Source organism: Schistocerca cancellata, chromosome 4 (genome assembly GCF_023864275.1).
Source record: "Schistocerca cancellata isolate TAMUIC-IGC-003103 chromosome 4, iqSchCanc2.1, whole genome shotgun sequence".
Classification (NCBI taxonomy): Eukaryota; Metazoa; Arthropoda; class Insecta; order Orthoptera; family Acrididae; genus Schistocerca; species Schistocerca cancellata.
In genome coordinates, this window is record NC_064629.1 from 612,915,275 (window position 1) to 612,933,222 (window position 17,948).

At 38.2% G+C, this 17,948-nt stretch overlaps 1 protein-coding gene across 2 annotated transcripts in view; it reads right to left on the minus strand.

Moving 5' to 3' along the window:
- Window positions 1-17,948, minus strand: part of LOC126185223 (plastin-2) — a 203,630-nt gene that overhangs the window by 90,696 nt on the left and 94,986 nt on the right. For both annotated transcript variants that reach the window (XM_049928103.1, XM_049928102.1), the window contains exon 3: window positions 2,215-2,477. In XM_049928103.1, the coding sequence (XP_049784060.1) occupies window positions 2,215-2,477 (263 nt within the window). The remainder of the gene's footprint in view (window positions 1-2,214; window positions 2,478-17,948) is intronic.

Below are 17,948 nucleotides of genomic sequence, written 5' to 3' on the forward strand. Positions count from 1 at the left end.
TCTAACACTAAGTACTATCCTTCAGGTCATTAACAGAACTATCAAGCTGTTAATAACAACTGAGGACAAAGCAAGCTATCTCCACAATGAAAGTCAATTAACATGAATACTTCACAATTAACATGAATGCTTCATGTTAACGTAATTATTTCACACCTTACAACAACACAAACATCTTTCTAGTAGCTGAACAAACAATTAAAGTTTCACATGGACTTGAAAGATAACAACATACAATAGGGGATTGGGGTGGGAGGAAGGGAGGGAGCAGTTATTCTCAGATACAACATAATTCAGATTTCTGCAGTGCACTGCAACACAAGACTGAAAGGAAGGAAGGTAGGTTAAAATCTTAACATCCCTTCCCCAAGACCACTAGGCACTGAGATTTGTCTTAAGTGGGCAAGGATGAGGAACAAATCAGACACAGCCTTAGTAGATCACCCATACATATTAATTTAAGGACGTAATGAAAAACTTAAATATGGATGGCTAAATGGGGATATGAACCCACCTTCGTGTGTCTTACCACTGTGTCACTCCAGTCAACAGACAAATTGGATTGGCAATGTAAATGAACATGACATTCTTTTATTAGAACAACAAGAAAGGGCAACTCCTTTCATTTGTGATATGGGTGACTAGAAATACACAAAGAAAAAATAATGCATTCACTATTTGTGCAGCAAGCTAAAATCATTGTGATCTAAGATATTGCTGCATCAATGACAACAATCAAAGCACTAACATTTCACTTCACTTAGTATAATGAAACTATTCCACCAAAATGATGACTGAATCATCATCTTCTAGTCTAACTCAAGACCCCCCCCCCCCGACCCCCACAGAGTTCTCGAATGCTCCATTACATAAATGCTTACAAGAACAATATGTCCAGTCACACAGCAGAATAGTAAGGCACTGAAAACTTACACTGTGAAGGTAAATCTCAATACAAAATATAAGAAAGGAGCATAGTAACTGATTTTCTCATCTTAGACTAATACATTCACAACTAGAAACAACAGCAGCATCTTTGGACTTCTACTCGGAACCCTCGGAAAGTGTCTTCTACACTCTTGAGAAGACATTACTGAATGAATGAATGACCAATTAACTGCAACTTTGAGAACACACATTACAGTTTTAAACATTTCTACTAACATGATTACTTGCTTTTGCCCTGTAGTCAAGTGTACACTGCAATTAACAATGTGAGAATTTAAAACTTTTATAACATTCTACTTAAGGACACAATTCACACTGGTTGTCAACCACAAGGCAGTGGTTGCAGAATTATATGATGAAATCCACGTGTTCTTATGCAAACTTCCATTGCTGGTCACACATAATGCTCCAGCCAACAAGATAATGCCCACTTTTACACATTTCCAATCTGCAACCTCCTATTGACATAGAAGTTATATTACTATAATTAAACGCTAGCTAGCAGGGTTTTTTAAGCCCTCAGTACACCTCAAATATAGTTTCAATATATTTTACTGTAGCAATTTATTGATATTTAGTTCAACGAACTTAGGAAAATGAAACTATCAGGAATAATACTGCTACTGCTGTTGCTGCTGCAGCTACTACTACTACTACTACTACTACTACTACTACGAGAGAAACAAGATGCCAAACACTGAACTTCCAAAACCATGTTCAGGATTTGTCAAGTGGTGATGTAATTACCAACCACTGTATAAATTAAGTTTTGTAAAGTCAGTGCATTTTTATCATACCCAAGCAAAGAGTTTCAGCTAACCTCTTAATAATAATCCCCGAAATCTAGGGAGGGAGCGAGGTGATGGTCGAGCAGGGGTGGGGTGGGGGATGCATGACACCAAGAACAGAAAACACAAAGAAAATACACACCATACATCTTTGCAAGCACACTATCATTAACAGTTTACACATAAAGGTTACAAACTACTTTACAAATGTTACAAATAGCAATAACAAAAGCTAACAACAATCAAATCACAATAATCATTTGGTTGTACTTTACAGCCATATTTTCATGAAAGGCGATTGGTCTCTTCCCATCAAGGAATGATTTACAGTCTTATGTAACCAGAGTAAGTTTCGAACTATATCTCAAATTATTCATTGAGTACTTATCTTACCAGTGAAGATGTATTGGTGTTCAAACAGAAGCACACCACAGCAAATATACAATAATATCAGAAAATGGCAAAGGACATTACTTACCATAACAAAATACCATCTTTTACTTTCTCATAAAGTGTCTTGCCCTCTGAGTCAATTGGTAGTAAGTGCTTCAGATCAGGATCAAGCCTCAGATTTGTGTTAATCCAATCAGAAAATGCCAGTTGCTCCTCCAACCTCACTGAATGTGTTGTACCTTCACTAGATGCATCTGACATTCCTCCAAGTGTTTCTAAATTCTCTTTTTTTGACACAACTTTCTTAAATGTGTTTCCAACTTCATTTGATTTTAGATCTAAACAGAGCTGCAGAAAACAAATAACATGCTGTTTAATAAAATCTTATACTACATAAAGTAAAATTTATACAGGTGGCAAATGACAATCTTTCAACATATGCAACAATTCATGGCATTTTTGATTATTCAAGTCAAGTTTCTTGTCTCAAGAATGAGCAGAAAATCTTTTTTATTCAGAATGTAATCTAGTCCATGGATGCCCTTGAGCAGATCTGTGGTGCTGGCAGGTTGCATGGTGTTCGTGTTATCTGGAATGTACATGTTGAGCGTATCAGATAGGTAAGCTTTCCAATGAGCAGAATTTAAATTTAACACATTTTAGTGTAGCAAGGGTGAAGATCATTGTGGAAAAGTAAATTGTGGAAAAGTAAAAGTCTGCAAAATGCATTCTGACAAGTCCAAGACTGTGCAATTTTTAACAGTGGACTTCGATTAAAGCCTTTTGCGAGACACTGTAGTACAAGGACTGCAGCTATCACTGACGAACAGCTGCACTTATTTCTTGGAATATAGCTACTTCATCCCCCAATACCATGAAGTAATTCTTAAGGTTTTATACAAATTGTGACAAGTCATTTCTGTGACCTAAAAAACCATCTTTATAATTGTCGCACGTTTCATTTCCTGATTGAATGTGACAAAGAAAAATTGAAGGACAACATATAGTTACAACATAATCACAAAATTGGAAATAAGAACTCAAGAATGCCAAAATATCTTGTTAAAATATGTGATTGTAAATTATACAATCCTTTGACTTTTTCACCAACTTAATGACGGTATCATTTTTTGTTATTAATTAAAAATTAGAAGTGTCCAGAAAACAGACATTTCTTATTACAAACACATGCTACAGAGAACGCTTTCCTGTTTTAGGGGTGATATTGGTAGTCATTTAACCCTTTATTTACTTGCAGGACTTAGCTGTCCCGGCATGTTTTGTGCAGAATTATGTAACTCAACAGCCCGTTAGACCTGTAGGGACACACAGGTCACATTCCTAAAAGTTCATGCTTCCTACACTAGATGTTAGCACAGACTACGTGCCATTTGAAAGCGTACACAGCAGACTCGAATACGAATGTCTGTGCTGCAAATGGCTGCTTTGTGTGTGAAATAATGCTGTGAAGTTATGAAAATAAAAATTAGGTTTATTGATACACTGATGTGAGTGAAAATATTGATTTAGTAACTTTTATAAATACTAACGTTAATTCTGATAAAATATCTGTACAGTGCCATTGTAATACTCAATCATAATGTGAAATATGACTGGTACTTAGGAGTCACAATCTGAGGTTGTATTGACGTTAGGTTACTTTTGACATATGTAGCTTTTTCGCGTTTCATATTCTTCTAAAATAAAAATGTTTCGTTGATGATGACAGTAAGGCAATTCATTTTATATACAAAAATAAAAATGCTGTTTATTTTGTTTTAGGCTATGGCAACCTATTACAGAAAAGGTCTTACAGACGACGAAATTCTTACTGAACTAGAACATTTTCCAGATGATATTGACACCATTTGAATGTAGTGATGGCAGTGAAGATGAAACAATGGTTAGTAATTCAAAGAATAATAATGCAAAAACTCTTCAGGCATGTGCTAGTTCTGCACAAAATACAGCAATACCTACAGTAAATGCAAATGAAGAAGAGGAGGAGAATGAAAAGAAAATATTCAAGCTGTACCTGTGTCTGCTGTGCAGTGGAAGAAAAGGAATTTCTCCACAAAAATACCCATCTTTAGTTAACATTCAGGAGTAGTTTTAGAATACTTTGAGGACTGATACATCAGTTACTTTTTCCTGTGTTATTTTGACATCGACATTGTGGAAAATCTTGTTTTCCAAAGCAGTTTACATTCCCAGCAGAAACAAAGATGCATACCAGTAATAACCTCCAATGACATATATGCACTCCTTGGCCTACAGTTTCTTTTTGGTTACCAACGTTTACCCAGAATCCGAGATTACTGGTCATGTGACCCAAATTTAGGTGTTCCACTAGTAAAGCATACAATGACAAGCAATATTTCCAAATTCTTGACAACCTCCACGTAAATGACAATCTTTCAATCCCAGTCACCAACTCTGATAAACTGTATAAGGTGTGCCCACTAGTATTGAGTTTGAACAAGAATTTCATGAAACTTAGGGATCCAGCAAGAGTACAATGTATTGATGAAAGTATGGTGGTGTTCAAAGGAAGGTTTCCAATCAAATAATATAATCTCATGAAGCCCATCAAAAGAGGATATGAACTCTGGTGCACATCATCAGACATGTCTCAGTATATTTATGAATTTGAAATATACCAAGGAAAGCAGAATAAATTCTACTAAAATCTCCAAAAATAATGTTGGTTTAGAGGATTCTGTCGTATTGAACTTGACAAAATCTTTAGAAGGAAAAGGCTAGTCATTATGATGGATAACTATTTTTCCTCTCCTATACTTTTTGAGCAGCTGAAGGATGTTGGCATTTATTCCTGTGGTACTGTATGACCAAAACGTGAAGGACTTCCAGAGTTTGTATCAGGAAAGTGTCTGAAGAGAGGAGAGTTTTATTTTAGATTCTCAGACACGGACCTCTTGATTGTCAAGTGGGTGGACAATCGTGCAGTTCACTTTCTTTCAAATTAGCATGGAAATGAAATATGCACTGTATCCAGAACCCAGAAAGAGGGAACAAAGATTTAAGTGGGAGCACTGATAGCTGTACGAGATTATAATGAACACACGGGTGGTGTAGATAAAGCTGACATGTTTAGATGTCTTTATGAAAAAGACAAAGTCAAAAAAGTATTTGTACGGATTGTTTTGTGCAATGGTAGAAATGACCCTTGTGAATTCCTGTATTTCATACTGTGACACAAAAGGGACACTTCCACTGATTGGCTTGAAACATAAAACTACACTTGGGCTACTCACACTTGGAAAGCAAATGTCCAAAAAATGGGGAAGGCCAAAATATGATCAAACTTCTCCTCTTTCCATTCCAAATAGAAGAAAGGTAGCATTTTCAGTACCAAATGACATATGTTTTCAGAATACTGGATCTCATTGGCCAACATTTGTCAATTCGAGAGGCAGATGTGACCTTTGTTCAATCTACAAAAGTGGAATTTCTACCTCATTCAAAGTGTAATATCATCTTGTGTGTCAATAATAATAATAATAATAATAATAATAATGTTTTTATAAGTATCACCAAAAGCAATACCACTAGCCGTATGATTTTTTGGGACTTCCGCCTGTATAATCCTGTCAAGACTTTTGTGTGTTTTAATAACTTTGTATGATTTTTGAAATTAATTTCGTATTAATTCAATAGCAGTTGAAGTATTTAAGTAAAAATTTTGAGCCCTGATTTTATATTTTTTAGCATTCCAGTAAATAGAGGGTTAAAATCCGTATATTGAAGCACATTCACAGTCAAACCTGCAGTAGTACTCAACAAATACTGGAACTTCAAAGATGGTAAATGTAGACCAAAAATACAATATCACAACAAGAAAACAAAAAACAGAATCTCAGCAATTCCTGAAGCAGTTCGAGCTTTGTGTGCACACGCACAGAAGGGTTCACTGGCTGTCACTGGCCTTCAGTGTAGATGCACACCAAGCTCAAATTCTTAAGGGAATCAACGAGATGCCACAAGTAATGAGGCTCATGAGCAGGGGCACTGCATCAGTAGTGTATGGTATAAGTTGAGAATTTGGGTCTGACGGTAGGCGTGCTAGAGTTGCCTGCTCAGTTATAGTGAACACTGTGTCCAGATGGCATAGTAGTCAGTGCATCTGCCTGGTGAACAGAAGATTTGGGTTTGACTCACAGTCAATGGCCACTGGCAGCTAATTTGTTTTATTCCTTTTCGTCTCAATTCATAGTGGCTGCAGGATCAAAATGGTGTCTGTTCTTTGCGACATGTCCGAAATAACAGACACCAGAGTTACAGGTGTAGTTAGCTGAATGTAGCCATTACTGGAAGATGACCTAATTAACTTACCGTTCAGATAATTAACACTATTCAAGGACATTACACATGCCAGTCTTCACTGCCAGAGTACTTTTTTTAACTACCGAAGTGTTAAAAAGAGAATGACATATATATGAATGAGCAGAGCCTACACAGATATATTAAAGGCATGTCCACCTCTTTGCTTTCTTTTAAAAAAGTATGAAAATAAGATTTATACATAATTTTGACCTAAGAAACCTGATTATACCTCCCCCTCCCCTCATGCCCCTTTTTCTGCTCCTGAAGTTGTTATTCCTGTAATGGTACATATTTCAGTGTATTTTAAATCAGGCAGAGGAAGGATTGTAGGCCCAATCAATTTCTGAAAAACGTTCTTTTAAAATGACTCATTTGCAGTAATCCTCACACTACTGGGTCACTATATTTTTATTTGAACACTCCATCTTAATAATATCAGCTCTTAATCAGTGCAATTTATTCCCTCCCACTCACTTCCAGCACTGTTTTCACATACATCATTGCTTACCTCCAGTAATTGCTTACCTTCAGTACCAAAATCCTCAAAACACTGGTAATATCAGTTAGCATTACAGAACACTTAAATACACTCCTGGAAATTGAAATAAGAACACCGTGAATTCATTGTCCCAGGAAGGGGAAACTTTACTGACACATTCCTGGGGTCAGATACATCACATGATCACACTGACAGAACCACAGGCACATAGGCACAGGCAACAGAGCATGCACAATGTCGGCACTAGTACAGTGTATATCCACCTTTCGCAGCAATGCAGGCTGCTATTCTCCCATGGAGACGATTGTAGAGATGCTGGATGTAGTCCTGTGGAACGGCTTGCCATGCCATTTCCACCTGGCGCCTCAGTTGGACCAGCGTTCGTGCTGGACGTGCAGACCGCGTGAGACGATGCTTCATCCAGTCCCAAACATGCTCAATGGGGGACAGATCCGGAGATCTTGCTGGCCAGGGTAGTTGACTTACACCTTCTAGAGCACGTTGGGTGGCACGGGATACATGCGGACGTGCATTGTCCTGTTGGAACAGCAAGTTCCCTTGCCGGTCTAGGAATGGTAGAACGATGGGTTCAATGACGGTTTGGATGTACCGTGCACTATTCAGTGTCCCCTCGACGATCACCAGTGGTGTACGGCCAGTGTAGGAGATCGCTCCCCACACCATGATGCCGGGTGTTGGCCCTGTGTGCCTCGGTCGTATGCAGTCCTGATTGTGGCGCTCTCCTGCACGGCGCCAAACACGCATACGACCATCATTGGCACCAAGGCAGAAGCGACTCTCATCGCTGAAGACGACACGTCTCCATTCGTCCCTCCATTCACGCCTGTCGCGACACCACTGGAGGCGGGCTGCACGATGTTGGGGCGTGAGCGGAAGACGGCCTAACGGTGTGCGGGACCGTAGCCCAGCTTCATGGAGACGGTTGCGAATGGTCCTCGCCGATACCCCAGGAGCAACAGTGTCCCTAATTTGCTGGGAAGTGGCGGTGCGGTCCCCTACGGCACTGCGTAGGATCCTACGGTCTTGGCGTGCATCCGTGCGTCGCTGCGGTCCGGTCCCAGGTCGACGGGCACGTGCACCTTCCGCCGACCACTGGCGACAACATCGATGTACTGTGGAGACCTCACGCCCCACGTTTTGAGCAATTCGGCGGTACGTCCACCCGGCCTCCCGCATGCCCACTAACGCCCTCGCTCAAAGTCCGTCAACTGCACATACGGTTCACGTCCACGCTGTCGCGGCATGCTACCAGTGTTAAAGACTGCGATGGAGCTCCGTATGCCACGGCAAACTGGCTGACACTGACAGCGGCGGTGCACAAATGCTGCCCAGCTAGCGCCATTCGACGGCTAACACCGCGGTTCCTGGTGTGTCCGCTGTGCCGTGCGTGTGATCATTGCTTGTACAGCCCTCTCGCAGTGTCCGGAGCAAGTATGGTGGGTCTGACACACCGGTGTCAATGTGTTCTTTTTTCCATTTCCAGGAGTGTATTTGCTTAGAACTTACCAAGACAGCAGTACTGGTAATACTTGTTACAAGTAGCATGACAATGGTTCGCATGATATTTGCTGTATAAATACCAGAGCCAAAAACATTATATGTTGACTGAAGAAGAACTATATGAAAATGCAGTCCTATGTAGTTGTTACAATGTTTTACTTTTTATAAGAACTGTTTGAAGTAGTTTCCTGGCCCATGTTATGTATCCAGATTTCAATGACAGAACTTGGCCTATAATACATCATTCCAAGTCCTATACTACATCATCAAACAGCGTATTTGGGTAAATAAAAGTTTTGCACTCAGTGATACATGCAAATGTCTTTATTACAATCCTTTTTCTTCCATATTAATGACTTTAAAAAAATCATCACCTTGTGATCAGATCTGTGGAAAATAATGATTTTGAAATGAGTTATTAATACGAACTAAAAACCAATACACCCCACTTCTTTAAAGAATCAAACTACCATGCATAAAACAGCTTCAAATGTCTGATTACTTTACATGTAAATTAATGTGTTAAATATTCGACATTAACCATTTAAGTGAGAAAATTCGTAAAAATATTTGAAATTATGCTTGCTTAAAGTTTATTGGAAGTCGCTAAGTGCCCTCACTGCGCTCCATTTTAAGCAAAACCAAGTTTTTCATGCACGTCAGTGTTCAGGACATCGTAGTTCCTGCACCAGGTATCTTACAGTGACATAATTTTGCAGATATTGGTTAAAAACAATCTTGGTTACAATTTTAGGTTTTTATTTTTCAACAATGCATTTTGCCTTATTCAGGCATCTTTAGGTTATTTTTTCTAGATGGGCGCGAGAGCCACCAAGGTCTGCATAATGTGTTCCCGTTCACAGGAGCAAGTAACAGATTAAGCCCCCATCTTACTCTGTTACTCGCTCCTGTGAATGGGAATGCGTTATGCAGATCTTGATGCCTCTTGCACCCATCGTTGAAAAATAAACTAAAATTGCAACCAAGACTATTTTTAACCAATACTGTTAAGCACTGGTTTGCTGTATGCCACATATGGATTGGAAGAAGTTCTAATTTTGCAGATATATTCAGTTGTATATGTGGATACTGTCTGCAAACTGTGTTATGAACACAGTTGGCAATAGAGAAGTAAAAAATTAAAACGTGTCTGATGTGAAGTTTTATTGAATGAACAGCAAAAAAAATGTGTTAAGTGATAAAATCTTTTTCCTTTCATCATTCTGAGGAAGATGTCAGTGACACAAAGTTTGATAAAGGTTTCAAATTTTGTGTGAAGTTTGTTGGAAATCACTAAGTGCCCTCATTCTCAAATACTGGATGAATCAAGTCCAGGTAGTTGCATGCCATCAGTTATGCTGCCTCACAACAAATGGTTTCTGGCTGTAATACTTGTCTTATTGTTTTGAAACTTTTAACATAAGATTATACCTCTTAATGAATAGATTATGACAACATTTTAAATTTTTAAATTTGGTCAGTAATGTGAAATACTGAAAATCAAATCTTTGTTGCTCCTGGAAGCTTTTGGGTAGGCAACTTGCAACTGGTAATGGGTTCTGGGATAGTCACTTAGTAACACAGTCACCATCAAGAAAATTCCTTTAAATCTTTCACTGATAATCTATAATGGCCGTTTACCTCTGAAGGGAGGGTCTTTCTTCTGTTAAGGGGGAAACTGAACCACATACAAAGAATGAACTGTAAACATTAACAGCTCCACTGATATAATTGTATCTGTCGTACACGACATTTCGCTGGTCAGTTACAATTCATTAGAAATGTTACATACATGATAAATATTTCATGAATAAACAAGGTAGGACAATTAGATGTAGGATTCACTTGAGTTGGTTTTCTACCTTAATAAGTGATCATGTAGAAATGCACTGACAAACTGCCTATTGGCAAATGCATTGTTACCAAATACCAACACCACACGTCACACGTAAATGACATTTATAATGACAGACCACGACATATTGTCTTACAAAACATGCTATCCAGTAGTGGCGTATGTGACAAGAACACTGCATGTGTTACTGCTGCACTCATGGACCGATCATACAGATTCAATGATTCACATTCTTCCACAGATTTTTGCATTTCTCGAATTTTAATTTTTTATGTGATCGAGGTATTTGCATAGCACAGGCAATATGATCTCAATCAGTATAGTAAATCATTTACAAGCACTAGTGCATCAACTTTCTTCTTCTCTAACAGTATTCCCGATGAGACTGTATACATAGCACATGACCTACAGATGGTTGCATAATATGAACCAAGTGCTTTCACTCTAGCAATGTTGTCTGGCTAGCCATTCTACTTACTTTTGTAATGCTTCAACCTACAATTTAGTATCATACTGAACATTTTCCATTGTCCTCGCATGTCACTTAACAACCCATCCTTCCTCAATCATATTTATCTTGTTTGCACTTTTATCTTTCTCACTACCTGCACAACATGGAATTTTCCCCTCTGCATCCAGTAGCAGTTGCTACAAATAACTGACACAGTGGTTTATTCAGCCAGAACACAATAGGAGCACAGAAAAATGTGAGTTTCTGCTTTTTGTTCTAATACAAGAATTACACCACCTGTGGTTAATTTCATCAATTGACGGTTGTTGCCATAACTGATCACGATCACATGTTACCGAGTAGTAGTAGCCCTCTCCACTACTTCACTCAGTCGATAATAATGAAACAGTATGAATTCAACATCAAAGACAGAGAGGACCAAATTTGGTACAACTTAAAGCTCTGAAGTGCTAAACCTCCAACAAGAAATTTACTCCATTGAAAATCATGAATGACATCCTACAAGAAAACCCTATTTGGGCAGGTATATTTAATTTATTTCTCTGATTTAAGCAGTACTCAGACTGATACTGTTGCTCAGAGTTCTTTTACATATTCAATTATATCTCCCATTTGTCTGCCAGCTTTATTCAAGATACCTGGAACCCCCCTCAAACCAGAAATAAAGTCATCAGGTGAGGTATGTCATTCATGCTCTGAAGGAGATGAGCTGAAAAATTTCTACATAAGGAAAAATGTATCAGTCCAAGGGAGCATGTATGGCATCAACTGGGGTTCAAGTCGCTGTCCTCTACATCTGTAACATGAAGCCAACCAGTTCTGACAAGCAAGAATTCTGTATTTACACACAGTAGTCACCACCTTGTATATATGTCAATGGACACTGTCATTTTCTTTTACTTTTAAGTGACTGATATGAACTGCTGTCACATAAACACTCATTTTTCTTCATCAACTTGCACAAAAGCACTTACAGAAATATCTCTTGCTATACTCATATTCCACTATGAACAGAACTGAAATCAAAAATTGTTTCACATATTTGTCACGATGGAAGATACTAGAGCCTTAACTATCTGGATCCAGTGAGGTGTCACTTTCAGTCATAAAAAGGTATTTAATGTCAAATGCATTTGAATTTTTTTGGGTACATCTTTAGTTGCTGTCTACAGTCACAGTGTAATTCTACATCTGCTGTTTAGTACTGTTTCTATGCTGTGAAGTTGCTCAAATTGCTGAAGCACATGCACACTTGCATTGTGGCGATCCACTACGAGGCACACAGTTCAAATCCTTGCGCTAGAAAAAAAAAGTTCATCAAAAGTATTGGCCTGGCAAGGTTCCAATGCCCTGCTCTAAATTCCAAACCTCTCTGCAGAGTCTCATGGAGTGAGAGAGATATGATAACAGAGGTGTTTATTTGTCCATTAGATGGTGGATCACTCACTCACTCGCTCACTCATTCTCTCTCTTTACTTAACCCTAAGACGTTTGGACTGTCCGGTAGTGTTGCCATGGGAAGTCTTCTGCCCCTCGCCGACAGCCACATTTTTTTTTTACATATAACTCTTCCCACTCCAGCATCGAGTGGTGCTACACATTGTGAATTTTGTTTTCTGCTCCGATGTTGATCTTCATTCAACATGATTGTTTGCAGTTCTCACGTGCTCAATTCTCGAAGCTGACAGTACTATCTATCAATGGTGCTTCGTGCTGCCATGTAGGGGAATCTGTTAACTATGAGTTAAACTGCTGCAGTTATGTTTAAATGAATGTTTGAATTATTACATTCAAGTTTGCCTACGTGCAGTGGCTAATTGCTCATGTTCAGTTCTGAAGAAGATATTTTACAGCTTTTAAAGGAATCTCTAAGTTACAGTGATAGTGACAGTGATTTTGATGATGAGAGTTTTTCATTTCTAAACAATTCTAGAGAAGATGACAGTGAAAACATTGAATATGTGCATTTTTCTGGTAATTCAGCAGAAGATTTGTGGCAAATGTGAGGCGAAAATGATTCCAACATTACAGATTTTGCCTTTTGACAATTCAAAGTGTGGTTTTATCACTGAAACTGATAATGTTCCATCACTGCCAGTCCGTTTCTGTTAATTTTTACAGACAACCTATTTCAACGCATAGCACACCAAAATACATAACATGACCACTTCTACAACATTCTGAGTGGTGTAACCAAGGAAGAAATAAAATTCTGCCACGGTGCGCTACTGAATATGGCATTACAAATATTTCGGTAAAATTTTCATTCACTGTGTTTAATTTCGTTGAGTGTTCCAGTGGCACCTTGAATTTTTGGTTGTAGCTAAGAAATTGTGTGAAGTTTTGGTGATACTGGTGTTAATTGTGGTTTAGTAGTATTTATAGAAGTTGTTGCTTTCTTAGTAGAGAGAATTTTGAGACCACTGTTGTAAGTTCTTTAAACAATTCTACTGTTGTAATTGAACATAGGTAACAGATTCAGTTTTTTTCAGTAAATGTTAAAATTTTTTCATGAGTGAGAAGTGTGGGCTTTCTTGTAGGTTTGTGAGTAAAGGGTTATTGTGTGGGATTTGTTCAAAGAATTTTCATTTGGGGGAGGGGGGGAATGCAGTCGGGAAGCCAATGGGCATCCTAGCAAGATTTTTCCTGGAAATGTACAATTTGTAGCAGAAATAAGTTGATAGAAGAGCAGGAGAGTAAGATCTGTGTCCTTCACTTGCAGTTACAAGACACAAAGGAGGAACTAGATAGGTCGAGGAGGGTGAAGGGTGCTGTGGAATGAGAACTGGCAGTTTGTAAGAAGGCAGCTAGGAGGAGTTATTCAGACAGTTGTACTTTGCGTATAACCAATAGATTTGACCAACTGTCAGAGTTGAGTGGGGAAGAGCCTCTTGTAGCTGTAAGAAACCTGTAGCAGTCGTCAGCAGTTAGGAAGCCTTAGTCAATTGCAATTTCTAACAGAAAGAAGAAAGTTCTGCTGCTAGGTACTTCGCATGGCAGAGGTGTGGGCCAGCAGTTGCAGGAAGTCTTGAGTAGTGAGTACCAGGTGACCAGCATTGTGAAGCCAAGTGTAGGGTTGGCTTAGGTGACTGACAGCATAGCTGAGTAATATAGGAATTTTACAAAAGAGGATCAGGTAGCGACTGTGGATGGAGTGAGAAACTGTCTTTATTTGGACAGGGAATATGATTTAGGTGGTGACCTGGTAAAGATAGCTACTCAAACTGGTGGCACTAATGTGCACTTCAACCAACTGTTTCAGCATCATGATTGGCTTAATCTTAATGCTGCTGTTAGGTGTATTAACATGGGGCTGGAGAAAGGACAGATGGCAGAGGGTGCCAGCTGCGTCTATCAATAGATCGGGTTTCACTAGGCATGGCCTGCACCTCAAAAGGTATGGGAAGGGGAAGCTGGCAAAGCTCATAGATGACAGTGTAGTGGGTGGTGGTGGGAGCACTCACTGAAAAAATCCTGTAGTAATTTGTGTTAGAGCTGCACCTTTTTTAGCTTTAAGTCAGCTGATAGGTATATCTGCTTGAAAGAAGCCCTCTAACAAAGGAATCACTTTCACAGGAGGTCAGGTATCCAAGTAGAGAAGGAATTAGCATATTTCATCAAAATATAAGAGGTATTAGAGGTAAAGTTAGTGAACTGCTTATAGATGATGACTGACATTATTGGTATATTGGAGCACCACTTACATAATTTGACAATTCATATGCTTCCTTTACCACGATACAGATTAGCTGGCTGTTTCTCAAGGAGTTCTTTGCAGAATGGGGGAGTGGGCATGTACGTAAAAAACAGTATTCCATTTGAGTTCATAAACGTATCACGGCACTGCACTGAACAGGTATTTGAATGTTGTGCAGGGGCAGTTGAATTTAGTGAAACTGAACTACTTATTGTTCTTTTTTTTATAGGCCCCCTAGCCCTGATTTCAGAGCATTTCTGTCCAAGCTAGAGAGGGTTCTTTGTTCACCTTATAAGAAGTACCAAAAATTAGTTATACATAGTGACTTAAATTTTAATTTTCTATGTGATTGTGCAAGAAAAAGGATGTTGGAAGACCTCCTAAACTCATAAGATCTGATGCAGACTGTGTTTTTTCCAACCAGTGTGCAGATGAACAGTAGCACAGGCATAGACAATATTTTCATTCATTCTTCATTACTAGATGGCCATTCTGTTAATAAAAGGGAGAACGGCCTTTTAGACCATGCTGCACATATTTTAATATGAAAAGGCTTTTATACTCCAACAAATGTCACATATAATTACCAACTATGTAGGAAGGCTAATCCAATGGCAACAGAGTTTCTTACACCTCATTACAGAAGAAGAGTGGCAGGATGTTTATAATGTCCATGAAATAGGTGACAAATATAATGCTTTCCTTAACACATTTCTCATGATCTTGAGAGTTGCTTTCCATTAGAGTGTTCTAAATGGGATACTAGCACTAATAGAGAGCCTGGGTGACTGACTAGTGGTATATGGATATCTTGCAAAATGAAGTGGGAATTATATCAAAATTTTTGAAATGGTCGCAATAAAGCTACAGTAGTCTATTACAAACAGTACTGTAAGGTGCTCAAAAATGTTATTAGGAAGGAAGGGAGTATATGGAATGCAAATAGAATAGCTAATTCACAGAATAAAATTAAAACAATATGGTCAGTTTTGAAGGAAGAACAAGGTCAATGATATAAAGTCAGTTCGTAGTAAAAATATTTCTGTTACTGGTAAGTCAGATATATGTACAATATTTAACAATTATTTTCTGAGCATTGCTGGTGAATTAAATAAAAACTTAAGGTTCTACAGGGAATCATATAACTCCCTTGGAAAATGCCTTACCAAGATTGAGGTCTGAAATATTCCTCTATCATACTGACAAGGGGAAGTGAGTCAATAATTAAAACACTGAAGGCTAAGGGCTCTCATGGATCCGATGGAGTGCCTAGCTGAATACTGAAGTACTGCGCTGTACATGTTAGACCTGTACTTAGCCATATTTGTAATTTCTCCTTTGGGAATGGTCAGTTTCCTGAACCATTAACGTACTCAGTAGTAAAGGAACTTTATAAAAAGGGAGAAAGGGATAATGTAGACAATTTTAGACCTACTTTATGCCATCATTGTTTGCTAAAGTTATTGAAAAGGCTGTATATGTAAGGATAATTGATTATTTTATATGACAATTTGCTATCAAATGTACAGTTCAGCTCTAGAAGTCATTTAACAACTGAAAGTGCTATATTCTCTTCTCTCTCTGAGGTACTGGACAGATTAAACAATAGCTTTCAAACACAAGGCATCTTTTATGATTTAACTAAGTTGTTTCATTGTGTTGATCACAAAATATTACTCCGGAAGTTGGACCATTATGGAATATGGGAGTAGCTCACAATTGGTTCACCTCTTACTTTAGCAACAGACAGCAAAACGTCATTATTGATGTTGAGTGCAACATTGGCTCTGTTTCAAATAGTGCAGTTCATACTTATAAGTTCATGACATGGGCTTATTCCCAAGAGTTACCAGCTTTCACTCAGTTAATACTAGACAAAAATCCAATCTGCATTTGAATTGCACATCCTTTGTTCTTGTGCAGAAACGTGTGCAGTATACTGCTGCATCCACTTTCAATTAGCTACCACAAGAATTCAAAAATTTTAGCAGTAATTCACGTACTTTCAAATCAAAAGCGAAGCGTTTCCTCATGCATCAGTCCTCCTATGCCATCGAGGAGATCCTTGAAAAATTAAGCTGTTTTTTATGTTATATTGTTGATTGCATTTACTTAAACTTATCACTTGTCTCTTTTTGGGTTCATAAACATTTTATTTTATCTTATTACTTTTATGTTGTAATTCATGTACTTGAACATTTTATGAACTTGGAGATTTGCTGTTGAATTTGGTCCTATGGAACTACACACGTAAAATAAAAATGAACAGAAGTGTAAGAACTTGCAGGACTTTTTTCAAGACAGTGGTTATAATCATCTGACTTATTTTCAGATTGTTTCACTTGCAGATGATTTATGCAATTTTTCTGGGCACTTCATGTTTCTAATCTAGAGAGTGCTACACATGTCAACACTTAGGTTCGGTCACTTCCGAGTCAAGTGAAGAATGCGATTACTTGTCTCTGAAGTTTCTCAAAATTTATGAACCATATAGGTATTCAGCTGTTGATGAATCTACAGCATCATTCAAGGGTGGTGTGTTATTCAAAATGTACAGAGATTGAATTTAATAAGCATCTACCAGCCATACTTTGCTGAATTGTTTGTACTGTGTCACTTGGCATCCAGTCATAAATGTCATTTGGCGCACAATTTGTGAAGTGAGAAACAAGCATTAACACTTTCACACTGGAATCCACCGTTTTCTACAGATACTGCACCTAAACTACAATTAAAAGATCAGAGCATCAATTCAGAGCGCACAAGGCAACTGAACGCTGTTTACAACCTCAGTCACCTTTCCTTGCCGACTATAGGTACCAGTGACTCCCTATGACAATTCTTAAAACAATAAATGAACATCAAATACATAAGAAATCCAAAAAACACCATTTTCATTTTTCAAACCAGTGATTGGTATCATCTTTATATTTCTGCCACGAATTGTTCAATACATAACGCTAGAAATGACACTACAGTTATCAAGTAACCTCTATTGGGTTCAAACTCCCACTATTTCTTGTGCAAACTTTTACTTATTTATGAACTGAAGTAGCCACAGAAAAATTGCATTACCTTTCATTAATTAGGTAAGTTACATGGTTAATTAAATTACAATTAATTTCAGGTCTTCCAGCAGATTTGCCTTATGAAACCACGAAGAGCAACCAGGGCACTAAATTGTGGTTAAGCATGGAGTAAAAGAACAATGTCACAGATGCGTTTTTACGGAAATATCTATCCACTTAAATCACAGGATTATAACTTGCATAACCAGGAATGAAATGTCACAACAGTCTGACTGGGAGGATACTTCTGCTTGTACCTGCCTACTGTCGCAACTACATAGTTTATCACTCTGCATTGTAGCATTATTTTATGAACGACTTTCCACAAGCCACCTAATCACAGCAACAAACAAATAATGATGT